This window comes from Chrysemys picta, chromosome 11 (genome assembly GCF_011386835.1).
Source record: "Chrysemys picta bellii isolate R12L10 chromosome 11, ASM1138683v2, whole genome shotgun sequence".
Lineage (NCBI taxonomy): Eukaryota > Metazoa > Chordata > Testudines > Emydidae > Chrysemys > Chrysemys picta.
In genome coordinates, this window is record NC_088801.1 from 44280864 (window position 1) to 44296833 (window position 15970).

The 15970-nt window shown below is 41.5% G+C and overlaps 1 protein-coding gene across 2 annotated transcripts in view; it reads right to left on the reverse strand.

Annotated features, from left to right (window-relative positions):
- Nucleotides 1-15970, reverse strand: part of TTN (titin) — a 307719-nt gene that overhangs the window by 230601 nt on the left and 61148 nt on the right. For both annotated transcript variants that reach the window (XM_065560805.1, XM_065560804.1), the window contains exons 46-66: nucleotides 11149-15054; nucleotides 10077-10355; nucleotides 8356-8919; nucleotides 7524-7805; nucleotides 7148-7426; nucleotides 6389-6667; nucleotides 6015-6293; nucleotides 5606-5893; nucleotides 5210-5488; nucleotides 4766-5047; nucleotides 4379-4657; nucleotides 3997-4275; nucleotides 3607-3885; nucleotides 3185-3472; nucleotides 2787-3065; nucleotides 2389-2670; nucleotides 1993-2271; nucleotides 1593-1871; nucleotides 1206-1484; nucleotides 794-1081; nucleotides 260-538 (exon numbers count right to left, since the gene is read on the reverse strand). In XM_065560805.1, the coding sequence (XP_065416877.1) occupies nucleotides 260-538; nucleotides 794-1081; nucleotides 1206-1484; nucleotides 1593-1871; nucleotides 1993-2271; nucleotides 2389-2670; nucleotides 2787-3065; nucleotides 3185-3472; nucleotides 3607-3885; nucleotides 3997-4275; nucleotides 4379-4657; nucleotides 4766-5047; nucleotides 5210-5488; nucleotides 5606-5893; nucleotides 6015-6293; nucleotides 6389-6667; nucleotides 7148-7426; nucleotides 7524-7805; nucleotides 8356-8919; nucleotides 10077-10355; nucleotides 11149-15054 (9807 nt within the window). The remainder of the gene's footprint in view (nucleotides 1-259; nucleotides 539-793; nucleotides 1082-1205; nucleotides 1485-1592; nucleotides 1872-1992; nucleotides 2272-2388; nucleotides 2671-2786; nucleotides 3066-3184; nucleotides 3473-3606; nucleotides 3886-3996; nucleotides 4276-4378; nucleotides 4658-4765; nucleotides 5048-5209; nucleotides 5489-5605; nucleotides 5894-6014; nucleotides 6294-6388; nucleotides 6668-7147; nucleotides 7427-7523; nucleotides 7806-8355; nucleotides 8920-10076; nucleotides 10356-11148; nucleotides 15055-15970) is intronic.

A 15970-nucleotide genomic window follows, 5' to 3' on the forward strand; every position in this document is an offset into this window, starting at 1 on the left:
AACCAAAAAAAAAAAAAAAAGTGGAATAAATAGGGGAGACAAACGAGTGATTTCAGAATTAATATTGAAAAATAAAGAGAGAGAGCGCGCGCGCGAGAGAAGAACAAATTAAAGAAATCCGATACTAAACATGAGTTAAGAGTTTCTAAAATAAAGAATGCACAAAAATAATGATCTTGGAACTATTTATAAGAACGATACTGGGCTCGACAAAAGACAGACAAGAAGAGAGCATCACAAAACAAGTCCATGTGCACACCTGTTACCAGCAAGATTGCAGTACAAGAATCGCTACCAACGTCATTGGAAACTTGGCAAGTATAGTATCCACTCTTTGAAATATCCACCGAATAGAGAGTTAAGAAACCTGTTGACCCTTCTATCCCAATAAAACAATTAGCTCCAGATACAAGTTCCAAATCTTCTTTAAACCACTTTATTGCAAACGGAGGCGTTCCTTTCAACACAGTCTTAAACTCCACCGTAGAATTCGGGACGGCTTGCTGGTTTTCAGGTTTTACTAGGAAGCTTGCTGGCTCTATAGTTTTCAAGGGAAAGAAATGTTTAGTTAAACCCTGGGCAGAAGGTATGTTTGAAAACCAAACAAAGTGAACAATCAAGAACACTAAGAATTCTAAGTACGCCTTAAAGAAAATGAAGCGTCACACAAAGAGCAAAAATTATACGGTAACTTTTCGCAATATTATTCAAAGCTATAAGATGGCAATTATTTTTAAAAGATCTATTTTTCAATATCTACTATAGTTAAGAGAAGACGTAAAGCGTTCCAAACCTTTCACTGTTAAGACGGCGCTGCAAGAGTCACTCCCAGCAATATTAGTTACGCTACACGTGTAACTTGCAGTATCTGCCAACTCTAGTTTAGAAACTTCCATTGATACGGTATTCTCATGGCATAGGCTCCTGTATTTTGCACTATCGTGAATTTCTTTTCCATCCTTATACCATTTAGCAGTAATGGGGAGTGAGCCAGAAACCTTACACTCCATATGAATAGACGATCCCAGAACTTGATCTATTTTCGTTAACTTTTTGGTAAATGATGGAGGGATTGTTTGATCTGCCCAACAAAATGGCAAAAACAAGAGTTAACGTCCTGCACCTCAAATTGCCTCCCGGTATTTGTGAAGCTATTAAATTTTTTTCCACAAAGAAAGCAAAATGCAAGGGAGCAAAATACAAACCTAAAACTGTCAAAACAGCTTCACAGGTGCTGCTTCCAAAATCATTTTCAACCTTAAAAGCGTATGTACCACTGTCCTCCTTCATTACCGATTCAATCCTGAAACTGGCCACGTTACTGTCAAAGCTCATGGTGTAATATCTACTGGGCAGAAGCTGTTTGCCATCTTTAAACCATTTCGGTTTGAGTTCTGGTGTTCCAGCCACAGTACATTCCAAGGTCACCGGGTCTTTTTCAGTCACTTTAACTGATTTAGTCTTTTCTATGATCTGAGCGGGTTCTGCAGTAAGAATTAAAGTGTAGACTCGTTATAGTTCTCTCTCCTGGTGAGCACGTGTCTTTTAAACTACTTCTACGAAAAAGGCTTGAAAGTACATAGCTCACAAACCTTGTACTAAGAGCAAGGCAAAGCATTTTTCAACTCCTGACTCATTCTTTGCCTGGCAGGTGTACCTCCCCCTGTGACCAATATCAATATGTTTTATTTTCAGTGTGGCCACATTGTCCTCGAAGGTAATATGGAAGTTCTCATCTTCCTCGATAATTTTTTCATCTTTTATCCACGACACTGATAAAGGATGAGCACCCGCTACCGTGCATTGAAAAACAGCGGAACTTTTCAAGACGGTAGCGACGTTTTCTATCTTCTTTATGAAGGAAGGTGGTTCTGTGTTTTACAAAAAGAAGCCACGATAAAAGATATTGTTTAATCCTTATTAAGATACCAAAAAGTAGGTAAGAAACTGAATGTTGGAGTCCCCCCCCCCCATCGTGGTAACTGAACTGACCTTTTAAACTAACTCTTGTGCTGCAAGAACAACTACCCCCATCATTGGATATAATGCACTGATATTCCCCAGCATCTGAAAAATCGCAGTTGGTTACGACAAGGGTGAATATCGATTCCCTGTCGCTCATGGCGTATTTTTTGCTGCTGCGAATCTCCTTGTTATTCTTCAGCCATGTCACTTCAAATGGAGGAGTACCGGAGACTTCACATTCCAGCATGGCATCAAAACCCTTCACTACCTCAGCAGGTTTCAACTCCCTTATGAATGTGGGAGGTTCTATAAAAAAATCAGGAGGAAAACACACAGCAGCTTAGGAAAACAGGAAAAAAACCGCATGACTGCAAAAAATAAAAAAATAAAAAAAAGAGGTGGGTGGAAAGGCTAATAACTAACCTTTCACTTTCAGTTCAATGCTGCAGCTCTCACTACCTGCGTCGTTGTGAGCTTCACAAACATAAATCCCACTATCCTCTATCTTGGCACTGGCTACTTTGAAAGTGGCAAAACCGTCTACGAATGCAATGGCATACTTAGCAGGGTCAGTTACTTCATTCCCATCCATATACCAAGTGACGTGGATTGCGGGCGTGCCTGCTACTTGGCATTCGAAACTGGTGGATTGTCCTTTTCTCAAAACTACTACGGGACTAGGCTTCTGAATAAACCTGGGTGGTTCTAAATATGAACAAAAAGGCAAGACTTTATTTACTCAATTTACATTCAAGAAATATTTCTTTTCTAATAAAAAAGAAACAGAACCCATGAGATTAAAAGGGTATAAAAATGCACACCTTTCACAAACAGGGCTGCTTTGCAAGTTGCAGTCCCAACATCATTGCTTATTTGACAGGTATAGTTCCCTGAATCAGAAGTCTTTGCTGAAAACAGCTCTAGCACACTTGACGTGTCATCCTTCCAGACAGAGCGAGTGGCTCCTGAGAGAAGTTCTTTGCTATCTTTAAACCACTTTATCTGCATAGGAGTGGTACCATTCACAAGAGCTTTGAAGAGAACTCTAGCATTGGGTATAACATCTTGTGACTGTGGTTTTTCAACAAAATACGGGGGTTCTACAACGAGTAAAAGAGAGGAGGAAAGAGAAGGGTAGGAGAAGAATCATTTTATGATCAAAAAGTCCAAAATAATAAATTGAAGGTCTTGTGTTTGCGAAAGAATAAGAAGTTCAAACCTTTGACTGTTAAATATCCACTGCACTGGTTACTTCCTGCTTTATTTGTTGCCTCACAAGTATAAGATCCACTGTCTGAACCTTCCAGCTGGTTGATTTCCAGGAATGCAGTGTTATCATGGAAAGAATATTTGTATTTTTCACTAGCCGTTATCTCTTCGTCATCCTTGTGCCACTGGATACTTATAGGATGTGAACCAGACACTATGCACTCTAAGTGAATGAAAGAACCCTTAATGCTGTCCATTTTCTTTAGCTTTTTTGTGAACTTGGGCGGTATGATAAGATCTATCCAACACAGTAAAAGCAAAGTGTTAGCTCATTTGGCCATAGTGCTAGTTCTGGTATCAAAAAAGTAAAGCACAAATATATTTTACATCTCCCTTCCGCCCCCCCCCCCGGAAGAGAGACACAATACAAACCTAGCACATTAATGCTAGCGGTACAGCTGCTGCTTCCAACATCATTTTGAACCTCAAAAGTGTATTCTCCGCTATCTTTCTTTTCCGTATGAACTATCTTTAAGGCGGAGACTTGATCTGTAACACTGATTTTATATTTCGGACCCAAAGTCAACTCTTTTCCATCTTTGAACCATTTGGCTGCAATGTCTTTAGTGCCTGAAAATCTACACTGCAAGGTTGCTGGGTCTCCCTCAGTGACGTCAATTGACACGGCCTTGTCAGTTATTGTTGCGGGTTCTGATAAATAAAGGGATATATACGTATATGTTAAGTGTATTTTTAATATTCACCGTACACATGAATATGCGATTGTTCGAATTCTTTGAAAACATTCAGTGCTGAACCAACCTTTCACTGTTAGTAAAGCAGAGCATCTTTGAATTCCCGCATCATTTTTAGCCTGACAGAAATATTTCCCATCATGCTTCACTTCAATAGACCTGACAAGGAGAGTGGCCATGTTGTTCACAAACGTCATTTTGATATTGTTATCTTCAATGACGTCATCGTTATCTTTCAACCACGACACTGTGATCGGCAAAGAGCCCTTCAGGGCGGCCTGAAACACAGCGGACCCTCCTCTGAGAGAGCTAATGTTTTCAATCTTCTTCACAAATTGCGGGGGTTCTATCGGGAGAAAAAACAGACTCTCGGTAAGTTTCAGCTGGAGGGCAGAACGGTGTAAGGTAGAAGAACATACTTCAGCTCTGTTTCCCCGACTGATACCAACCTTTTAGGGTCACCCCAGCGCTGCAGACGCAGCTTCCTACCGCGTTAGTTACTCTGCACTGGTATTCACCAACATCGGAGGCATCAAACCTGAAAACGTGGAGGCTAATCAATGAATCCTCAATGCTTATTCTGTGCCTCCTACTGCTTCTGACAGGCTTGTTGTCCTTCAACCAAAATACTTCAAATGGAGGCGTACCCAGCACCTCGCACTCCAAAGCAACATCAGAATCCTTCAATACTTCCATGGGCTCAAACTCCTTGCTAAAATAAGGTGACTCTACAGCGCAAGAGAGAGATTGTGGTTTGTATTAATTAAGCATTGGAACCTTTTAAGGATGCAACGAACTTGGAGCGGGAATTGGGGCCGGGGAAATTTGACACAAACCTTGGACTGTGACAACACTACTGCAAATATCTTTGCCGGCATCATTTTTGGCCTCACAGATATATTCCCCACTGTCTTCAATCGCCACACCTATAAGTTTGAGAGTCGCCTTGGAGCCCACGAAGGACATCTTGTATTTGGCGCTTTCCTGGATTTCCCGGTCACCTTTGAACCAGGTGATTTTTATCTGAGGGGTGCCAGTTACTTGACAATCTAATTGCGCGTAATCTCCTGTCTTTAACAGCTGTGATGGCTCTGGCTTCTCGACGAAGGTAGCAGGTTCTAAGGATTTAAGATAGGCATTAAGAATACAGAAAGAGGCGAAGAGTGTAAAAGGCAACAATGGGCTAAAATCTCAGTTCACCGGCACCTTGACGGCTGCGCCAGTGTGACTGAGAGCAGCCCAACAACTCAAAGATGTCAAGAAAGAAAGGGAATGCAAACCTTTCACAAACAAGTTTGCACTGCACGCAACTGAACCAGCCACGTTGCTGACTTTGCAGGTGTACTCCCCTGAGTCAGACGGCTTTACTGCGTAGAGTTCCAAATAACTCGCTAAAGCTTCAGTCATAATATAGCAGGCTCCGCCGGTTTCCAGCTCACGGGCACCCTTAAACCATTGTATTGTGAGTGGCGGTGTTCCTTTTAAGGAACTCTTCAAACGCACCGTCGATCCGGGTGCTACTTCTTGGGACTCTGGTTCTACAACGAAGCTGGGTGGCTCTAAATGGGCGTTTAAAAGAAATAATGGCAAAGAGTAAGAAGTGTAACCTGCGTGGTGGGGAAGAATGAATCATTAAATGACATATCAAGAAGAAAATACAAAACGATCTGCCAAACCTTTTACAACCAAAGTGCTACTGCTTTCTTTACTGCCCGCAGAGTTTGTGGCCCTGCAAGTGTAAATGCCAGAATCGTTCGTGTCTAGATGTTTTATTTCCAAAGACGCAGAACCTTCCGCAAACACTACTGTGTATTTTGCACTGGTAGTTAGCTCGTCGTCATGCTTAAACCACGAAACACTCATTGGAAGGGAGCCAGAGATTTTGCAGTCCATGCGGCAGGAGGCGCTAACTATGCTGTCAACATTCCTCAATGGTTTAACAAAGAACGGAGCAATGGCTCGGTCTGTTCAGTACACAACAAAGAAAAAACAATACGTGCAATGAGCATTTCAAGGTGTAACCTGATTTCTGCCCTATCTGGGCTTTAAATCTGAACAGTCCTTTGCAAAGAGCAAGATACCAACCTAACACAGTGAACGTGGTGGTGCACGAGCTGCGTCCAACATCGTTCGCAATCTCGAACGTGTACTCGCCACTGTCCTGCATTTCGGCGGTATAAAATTTTAGCTGGGCAACGTTATTTTTAAAACTGATTCTATACTTTTTGCTGGAAGCCAGCGGTTTGCCATCTTTGAACCATTTCGTTTTTAACTCTGGAGTGCCTGCAACTGTATATTCCAAAATTGCTGGGTCTCCTGCAGTCACCTCAATCAACTCAGGTTTCTCAGTAATTTGGGCAGGTTCTATAACAGAATTAAACAGTTGTTATTAGGGTCAGAATGGAATCGCTTCCCATTATATGTAGAATGCTGCGAAGTTAAAGTGTTCCTACACGGACCTTTCACTGCTAATTCTCCAAAACACGTTTGACTTCCTGCATCATTCTCCGCCACACATGTATACTTGCCACCAGAACTAATCTGGACACCCGTGATCTGCAGCGTTGCAAGACCATTTTCAAAGGTCACTTTGACTTTGTTATCTTCTTTAATAATGTCTTTCCCCTTCATCCACGTTATAGAAATAGGAGCGGACCCTTTCACAACGGACTGTAAAGTAACTGTGTCTTCAACAAGTGCAGTCACATTTTCGACTTTCTTAATAAAAGATGGTGGTTCTATTTCGAAAGAAAAAAACTTACTTATTACTACATCTTTCCCAAGCCCATGATACAGCATATTAATGGTTATTTTAAAAATAAACTTGCCTATTATATAGCATCAATGCACTGGTTAATTAGCTACATCAGAAGGAAAATTTTGGGATGGGTCGGGGAACTGCATTGGATAAGCGAAGGGTTGAACACATCACTTGACATAACGTGTTCAGCCACCATGTGGGTGGGGGTGAATGGTAACTGAGTTGCTGTCACTTCTTGCAGCCTAGCATAAGATTTTGCACTGATAGCAATTCTAGTAAAATTTGCCTTCTGCTTTCCCTTCGAAATTCAGAAGCATGATGGCAGATACACACAAGATATAATGGTACATTAAAGAGAATAAGAAAATAGGGGGAAAACAATTAAGAAACAAGTTTTTAAGAGACAAGATTTTTTCTACCTCTACAGTATGTTAAGAGTTTTCCTTTGCTCACTGACCTTTCAGTATGAACGTTGCACCGCAGAAGCATTTACCAACTTCGTTAGCTACAACGCACTCATATTCACCAACATCTGCACTATTAAAGGAAGAGATCTCCAGAAAAACAAGAGATTTCTGAGAGATCAATCTGTATTTTTTACTACTGCGAATCTGCTTCTTGTCTTTAAACCAGCTCATTTCGAATGGTCCAGTACCAGCAACCTCACACTGAAGTGTAGCGTTTGTTCCTTTCACTATCTCTGCCGGTTCAAGTGTTTTGATGAAAGAAGGGGGTTCTATAAAAGTATTAAAGCATCAATAAAGAATTAGTTACTGACACCAAAACAGAAAGTCATTTCTCAAATAAAATTGCCAGTGATTGTAAGAACAAACCTTTGACAACTATTTCAGTGCTGCAGCTATCACTGCCAGCATCATTAACTGCTTCACAAGAGTAACTTCCACTATCTTCAACTTTCACGTCGGAAATATCTAGCACAGCTACAGAGCTGACAAATGACATTCTGTACGTGTTACTCTCTCTAATTTCTTTGTTATTCTTGAACCACGTAACTTGGATTTCAGGAGACCCTTTGATTTTGCACTGAAGGTGTGCTGACTCGCCCGGTGTCAATAAATAAGATGGATCCACCTTCTTCAAAAATGATGGTGGCTCTAAAGGAAGATTTCAAAAAGAAAGAAACCTGAAATTTGAAGCTCTGAAAAGGTTGATTAAACACATCAACATTTAGAGGTGCTAACAGGAATCTCAACCAAGCCACAGTTCTAGTGATTCCTGTTAAAAAAAAAAAAAGCTTATTTAAACAAAGAGAGATTACATCCTTCCCACCCCGGAATAAACTAAATAACTTCTTGGTGAAAATACATGTTTATTTAAACAAAGAATGATAGATTAAAAAACCCAAGAATAAATTAAAGAATTTATTGGTAAAAGAAATATTAGGCGACACGGACTACACTGAGAGCTTAAAAAGGAACATTCATTAATAACAGACAAAATACGTTCAATAAAGACAGGAACACGGAGTGCATACAGTGTACTCTAAACACAGAATCCTGAGAGCAAGACTGACTAAGAACAATTTACCTCTCAGTGGAATTAGACATCATCCTATGCATTCTATCGCCTGTATTTCTAGCCTGCGTAGATTTAATAGATATTTCAAGAAATATAAAGTTCAAAGTAGATGAACAACTTTCTTACCTCTGATTGTGACAGTTGCAGAAGAGGAGCTACTTCCAGCCTCATTCGAAGCCGTGCATACATAATTTCCTGAATCTTTAAGTTTAGCCAGGGGGATTTCAAGTGATGCTATTTTGTCTTCAAAACAAATTTTATAATCTTTGCCTGGGGGTATTTTGTTCCCATCTTTATTCCACGCTACTGTTACTTTCCTATCTTCATCTACTTGGCACTCCAGACGTATCTTCTTATTGACAGCAGACTGCACCGACTGTAACTCCTTAATGAAATGAGGCTTATCAATAATTACCATTTCCCCCTGGCAGATGTCAGCTCCAAACTTGTTTGAGGCTTTGCAAGTGTAAACTCCTCTGTCGTTTACTGTAACATGTTTAATCTCTAAACTATGCTTATTATCAACGGTTGAAATCTTGTGATGTTCCGAAGAAGAGATGGCAGCGCCGTCTCTCTGCCACACCGTGTCGATCACCGGAGTGCCTGACACGGTACACAGGAACCTGGCACTTTTACCCACAAAAGTAGTGATAGATTCGGGTCTGGTTAGAAAGGTTGGAGGAAACGCTTCTGCAAAAAGAAATGGTTTCATGGTTATACTGGGCTGGCACCAAAGCCACTATTGTCTCTATATATGCCAAAGGCAGAGAAAAGGAGGAGAATAGTTTGTCTTCGGACACACGTTTCAAATTTGTTTAAACTAAGGATTGAACAATAAAGAAACTGAAAAGCGGAAAAAGAATGAAAAACATTTTGACCGTCTGGACCGATATATAGCAATGACGAGTGTAGATCCAAAAGCCAGTATTTCATTTAGCAAGACTGGCCAAAATGCCAAATGCTTGTGATTCTGTTATTAATGTATGCTGCTTTCATAATTTAGCCAGTAATGATTGATTCAATAAGGAAAGGAAACCGAAAACCAAAACCCCCATACATTTAGACCTCAGAAAAAAATATAGGGGGGAACCTATAAGATATTATAAATGTGTTGTTTTTGAGATGTTCATAAAATCCCGTAAATTGAGATATGCCTGTAAACATCTTTTATTCATTGCAAGATCACTCTACCCAACCATTCAGTAATTACTGCCCAAGCACGGCGCTTGGATGTTAAATAAAGCATAGTACAACTAGAAAATGAATTAATGTAAGTATATACTGAGCACTACATCGAAGAAACTGGATCCGATACAAATCTTCAAGACGACTGATGTCATATATTTAAAATAATTTGAAATTCTTCTCCCAGAGCTGAAGACATTGAATTCTTTCTTGCTCGATAGCTCAGAGACCACAATGACTAAACAAATTAATTGGCATTTTTAAAAATGTATCTCCACCTATAATTATCTTCTGGAGGCTAAATTATGTTTTTGTAAAATAATCATATTCTCGGTTTAAAGTGGATTTGTTCCCGCTTCCCCACCCCATGACGTCTCGAAATGCTTTGAATCGATTATCAACCGCGAGATGGTTTTTCCTTCGCTGGATACAGAAAACAAGAAAAGAAAAAACAAAGAAACAAAAAATCCCTGACACTGGTGTTACCAAAATTCAATTATTTTCTGTCTTCACACCTGCCAGATGAAAAGACTAGCTATCGGCGCTTGTGTGCAATATAATAACTCATAATCCTAAAATAAGTGTTTTAAAAATATAAAGCAATGAAACAATCGGAGGATGTTAATACAAAAATAAAATTAGCATTAAGATGCCGTACTTACCAGTCACCGTTAAAATAGCTGTAGAGCTTACACTGCCATACTGATTGGAAGCTTTGCAGCTGTATTCTCCACAGTCAACTACTTGAGGTCTTGGAATTTCCAGCGTGGACACGTATTTCGTGGTCTGTATGGAATACTTGTCGCCGTCATATATTTCTCGGCCAGCTCTATACCACTGGAATCTGACATTAGGAGCAGTCTCAGTCTCACAGGTAAACTTGGCCAGGTGGTTCACGGCTACTTCCTGCGACTCGAGTCTTCTCCTCAGTATGGGTGCAACTAGAATTGGAAGTACAAATTAATTCGAATACCCGCTCATCAGTATATGTACCCCAAATAACTGTTAATGAAGTGACCAACTGAAATTAGATGGGTGATTTACTAGCAATCCAAGGAAAGTGACTGTAAAGAAAACAAAATGACTGTCAACGATGGAAGCAGATTATAAGCAGTGCTAAACCTAGTGAATGGACTACATTGCAGTGCGTAATGAAATCAGAAAAAGGACTAAGAGGTGATACTACTAGACACATGCGTAACAATGTGATATAGAAATATACCACGTTGTACTGGAACAGTGGAAAACGAAGAAGTGTATGAAACTGTGCTAAAAATGGTGCAATGCTTTAAAGATCCGTTGCAATGATGAGAAGGATAAAAACAAGAAAACCGATCGCCTTTGTGGATAAGGGGATGAAAGTGTTGATGCATGCGCTGTTAAGAAATTCTGATGCAAGCAGAAATATACACGACACTATTACACGCGGTTGGGTTTTTATCATTTATGAGACGAAAGCAAAACGGCAACTAACTGTATTACAGAAAAGTGAAAAGGTGCGAATTATTTTAGGAAAAAAAGTGGGAAGGAAAAACGAATAATTGACAGAATGTCCAAAAGGACATGGGAAGTGGAGAAAGAATAGGGGAAAACTATGGTTAGTTCTGTGATTACATTAATGAAGTCTAATTGCTTTTCATATCCGTATCGATATGGAGATACAGATATATATATTCTATTTAATTAGAAAGTTAGTGAATATTAGGAGGCAATATTTTATCCCCATAATCCAACCTCTTTTTACAACTGTGAGTTTCGCTGATGTTGTTGTTTTTCCACCTTCATTCAGTGCCTCACAGGCATACTCTCCTTGATGCACTTCCTTGTGTACTTTGTTGATTACTAGTGTGTATGTGTCATGATCTTGTAAACACTTGAACTGTTTGCCTGAAGACACCAGTTTACCCTCAAAATACCAATTCACCTTTTTGACGTTTGTTATAATTGATATAAGACTGAAGCTATCACCTTCCTCTACAACAGTGTCTACAAGATTTCTGTGAATGACGGGATAATCTTCTCTAACTAGCTTGTCCTCTGGCTTCCCTGCCTGAGTTATGAGAACCTCGCCACCATCTTCCTCAGATATTTCTTCCTTTTTCTGTTTCATTGTCAGTATCTGCACTGGTTTCTCCAATGGCACAGCTGCTAAAGCAACGTCGGCAGTGACTGCGGTTGCACCGACATCTCTGATCAGACTTTTGACAGCAACGGTGCTGACTGCTCGCGCAGACAAAAGCTGTTGCAGCTGCGCTTCAGATTCTGTGGCTATTTCAGCCCGCTGAGGCTCCAGCGCCTCAGAAATAGGACTCGCGGATTCCTGCTGCACTGGCTTATCAGCAACAGTAGCCGATGAGAGTTCTGAGAAAGGCGCATGCGTGATAGACAACTTCTGAGGCCCAGTTACTGACATAGCTCTGGGCTGTTCTGCGATCAAAATATGTTTTTCTTCGTAAATAATCGAATACAAAGCAGCCTTTAGTTCCGTTTTCAAGCCAACTATCTGAGGGTATATTTCTTCTAGAGAGACAGTTATTTCTATGGGACTGGAACTCCCTGTGGTTATAAGGTAGGTGCACATTGTATATTTAGGTTCCTTGTTGACTTTCACTGTCTTTACTTCAATATTTTTTATATCACCCAACCATTCGGAAAACAAGAGATGTTGTTCACTAGTCATTGCAGCTTTCAGGGCACTTCTGATCTGAGTCTTTATGTCTAAGCTACAACCCTTGGGAACTTGAACAACAAACTGGTTTTCTTTGGAAAGGACTTCTCTTTCTTGTATTTCATGTACGCTCAGTGTCTCCTTTGCTTGCTTCTCTACCTGTACAGTTCCAGTTTCTGACCTCGTTAGTTCGACTGCATGTTCTTCCTTGAGAGGCTGCCTTTCTTCTAGTATTAATGGTAGCCTCACTGACTGTCCTTCTTGAATTCTTGCAGCAAAATCGTGTTCTGCGGCTTCTAGCATATTTGCACTCTCTAGTGGAACACTTCCTTCCTCGGTGCAAACAGATTCTGAAAGGAATCTGGGTTCAGATTTCACCTCACCGCTCACGGTCTGAATCTCCTCAAATGTTTCAACATGACCCAGGTCCAAGGCCCTGCTCTCAGTCACGATCGATAGCTGCATAACTGTTTGAGAGTCTTCTTTTCTCAGGGCAGCTTTCTGCTCCTTTTCTGCCGCACTGATGATTTGTTCTTTTGGCAGAGGTATATCCTCAGCCACTGAGGTAAGACAGGTCGGTAGCTGAGGTTCAACTGTAGCTGTGGGGTGTAATCCTTCGGTATTGCTCCGAAAAGCTTCCAGTTGTTCCGCAGATAACCCGCTCTTCTCTTCTATTGTTGCTGCCCGATTAAACATTTTTTCTTCTCTCTGGAAAGCCACGTGGGATACAGGTTTTTGAAAAGCCAACATGTCTTCCTTAGGCAACACATGCTCTGACTGGGTTGTCTGGAGGTGGAGGGTGGAAGGGGGCTCTTTGACAGGCTGAATGCTAACCGCCCCATCCAGGGCAGAGAACTGACTAGTGCTTTCATAAGGGAGGGGGATTTGTTCTTCTGAGACTAACGCGTGCAGCAACATTGGGGTTTTCCTAGAGACTGCTTGATCCTCTGGCAGCGCCACAAAACTAAAATGCCCTTCTCTAGGGAGTGTTGTTTGCCCATGTACCACCGACAAATTCAATAGCTTTGCGCCTTCCTTTTGGGTTTCTACAATTACTGTCCTGTCAAGTCCGGGGACTTGCTGCGCGTGCTCACCCGCGAGCTGCTGCTTCTCTTCTGTAACGAGAGCAGCTTTCACAACCCTCTCCTGCACCAATGCCCCCCTTTGCTGAGCTGCTGACGGGACATCAAAGGCGCCCTCTTTTAGAAACATCCTTTGGGAATCAGTTATAGGCACGTGTAACTCCGCTGGCGATTCCCGTGCTGGTTTCGCTTCCGCAGGTAAATCCAGGGCGCCTACCTCCTGGGCATGAGCTTCGCCTATTCGCTGCTGTTCCGCAGCTAAGGCCAGTTGAAATTCCTCCTTGTCGCCTTCCAGCATCAGGAGAGCCTTCTGGCGCGTAGGCGCTTCTAGCGCGAAGGAAGTTTCTTTAGGCAGCTCCTGGATGTCTTCAACTCTGGGGGTGTGTAATAGCTGCTGGGGTTCGCGGGCTGAGGTCCCCGCCTCCGCCCCCGCGCTCGGAAGAGGCACCGCTGTGCTCGCAGTCACTGCACGCTGCTCTTCAGCCACCGCAGAGAGAAAGGTCGATTTCTCTTCTCGGGCCGCCTGCAGCGCAACCCTCTCTGGGGGGTGAATCTGCAGCTCCTTTTCTTTGTCCTGCGGGCTGCTCTCCTCTACTACTGGCAAACAAAGAGCGGGGCCCACCTGGGGTTCAGGACCAGGCAACCCAGCTACTGGGGGGCTTTTAATTGGCTCAAGACATGGCTCCAGCAGGCTCGGGTGCTCCCGAACCTCATTCGTAGAGAAAGCTGCTGGAGGAAGCTGCTTTGCTGTTGAAACCCCCATTTCTGCAGCTTGAGGAGAAACATCTAGGCTCTCCGCAGCCTCACGGGATTCCAGTACCGCCGCTTGCTGCGTAAGAACCGTCTCCTGCTGTATGCTAGCGGCGGAGTGAGAAACCTCAAGCAACGAGTCCACCTCTTCGCTATGTACCGAGGGCCTGCCTTCCGTCCCGATTGTATACAACACTTGCCGGTCCCGCTGCTCACCCTCACCTGGCAATTTAACAGCATATAAACGAGACTCGGTAGTCTGCTCACTTACGGTTTCTTTGTACGATTTCGTAAGATGTTTCTGAACGACTTTCTGTTCCTTATACTGAAACACAGCAGCGGTGTCCAGTACAAGCAGTTCTGCAGAACAAGTGGCTTCCCCAAGGGGATTTATGGCTTTACAGATATATAACCCACCATCATCTCTCTGACACTGATGGACCGTTAATGAACCCGAGCCGTCAGGATTATGAACCACAGTGTAGTATACATTAGAGAAAATCTGGTGATTTCCCTTAAACCATTGCACTTCGGGTACAGGTTCTCCAAGCACTGTATACTCAAATACAACAGGGAGACCTTGAACACACTGAACAGGTTCCACTTTCTTCACAAAGCAAGGGGGGTTGGGATTTCTTTTCTTTTCTAAGGGTTTCTTCACCTCTAGTTCTACCACCGATTTTGTGTAGACTTCTCCAATCTCTTTTGGCTTCACCTTTAGATAGGCACTGCATGCAGTCTCTCCATACTTATTACTGGCAATGCAAGTGTACTCACCCTCATCTTCAGATTTTGTATAGAGAATGATAAGACTATAATCGCTACCATCAAATACAAATTTGTGATCCGTGGAAGAGGTTAACTTTACTCCATTAAAGAACCACTGGATTTTAGGTTTTGGACTGCCAGTAACAGTAACTGAGAGTCTAGCTACATCTCCTAGACTTATTTCAACATTAGAAACGTGTTTGAGGAAAACTGGGACGCTGCCTTCCTCCGTTTTCATCTCTAATTTACTGGAGTAAACAGAATTTTCAGGCATAAATTCAAGTGTTTTATCTCTATCAGACAATTGAAGGCCGCTGCTGTAACTTTCGGTTCTTTCTTCCTCAGTAGACACAACAACAGAACTAGAAAAGTCTGTATGGGAAAAAATTATTTAGTTTTACTAAAACGTTTTGCTGAAAACTTCTATTTAGTAATCACTAGAGAACATGAATAAAACAGGTCTGTTAGTGTCGTTATTTTTTGTTTACCTTGTAGCATTCTCAATACCATGAAACAGCTTAATAATGAACCTGAACTCCTTTTTCTGTCATAACTCAAACTATATGATTCCACTAAACTGAGAGCCATATCATGCTATAATTTTTGATAAAGAACTATCCATTTGGAACAATGGGGAGAATTGTTAAAAAGCTGATGGAACCATATGGCCCAAATATTTTTGTACAATTTATTTAATTTAGAAAATATTAATATTTCAGTTATTTATTCATTTTAACAAGTAGAATCAAAGTTGTGCATTTATATGCATGTTTTATATGTACAGATTAATAAACAATGACGTAACATTTATGAAAAGGGTCTAATTAATCCGCCACACTAAGAAACCTTATACTCTGGTCTCAATTGCATTGGCTTAACTGAGAGTCATATGGGACACTGCCTTTGATTGTTTGAATGCCTAGATACTTCCGGGGGATACAATAACGCTATGATGCTAAGAGTCACAATTCCTTCAATATCTAGAGAGAAGGCTAACTCTGTTTCCTGGGTTTTGTGGATTAAAGAAGATGCCGCGTGTTAATTTAATGTTATGTTGTTGTACTTTGTTTTAGTGGTGGTTTAAAAAACGAGAGGAAGAAGATCTTGAGAGACACCTCTGTTGCTCTTTGTGGACACAAAAGGCAGTAATGGAACCTTTGTTACAGCCACGTTGTTTATCTGGAATATTTCCTTTTTTCCCCCCAGCAGAATTTTAAAGCTATCCAGAAACAGTGCAATACCTAGAGAGTTTGGAAACCAAATCCTGCGGTCCTTACCAGGCAAAACT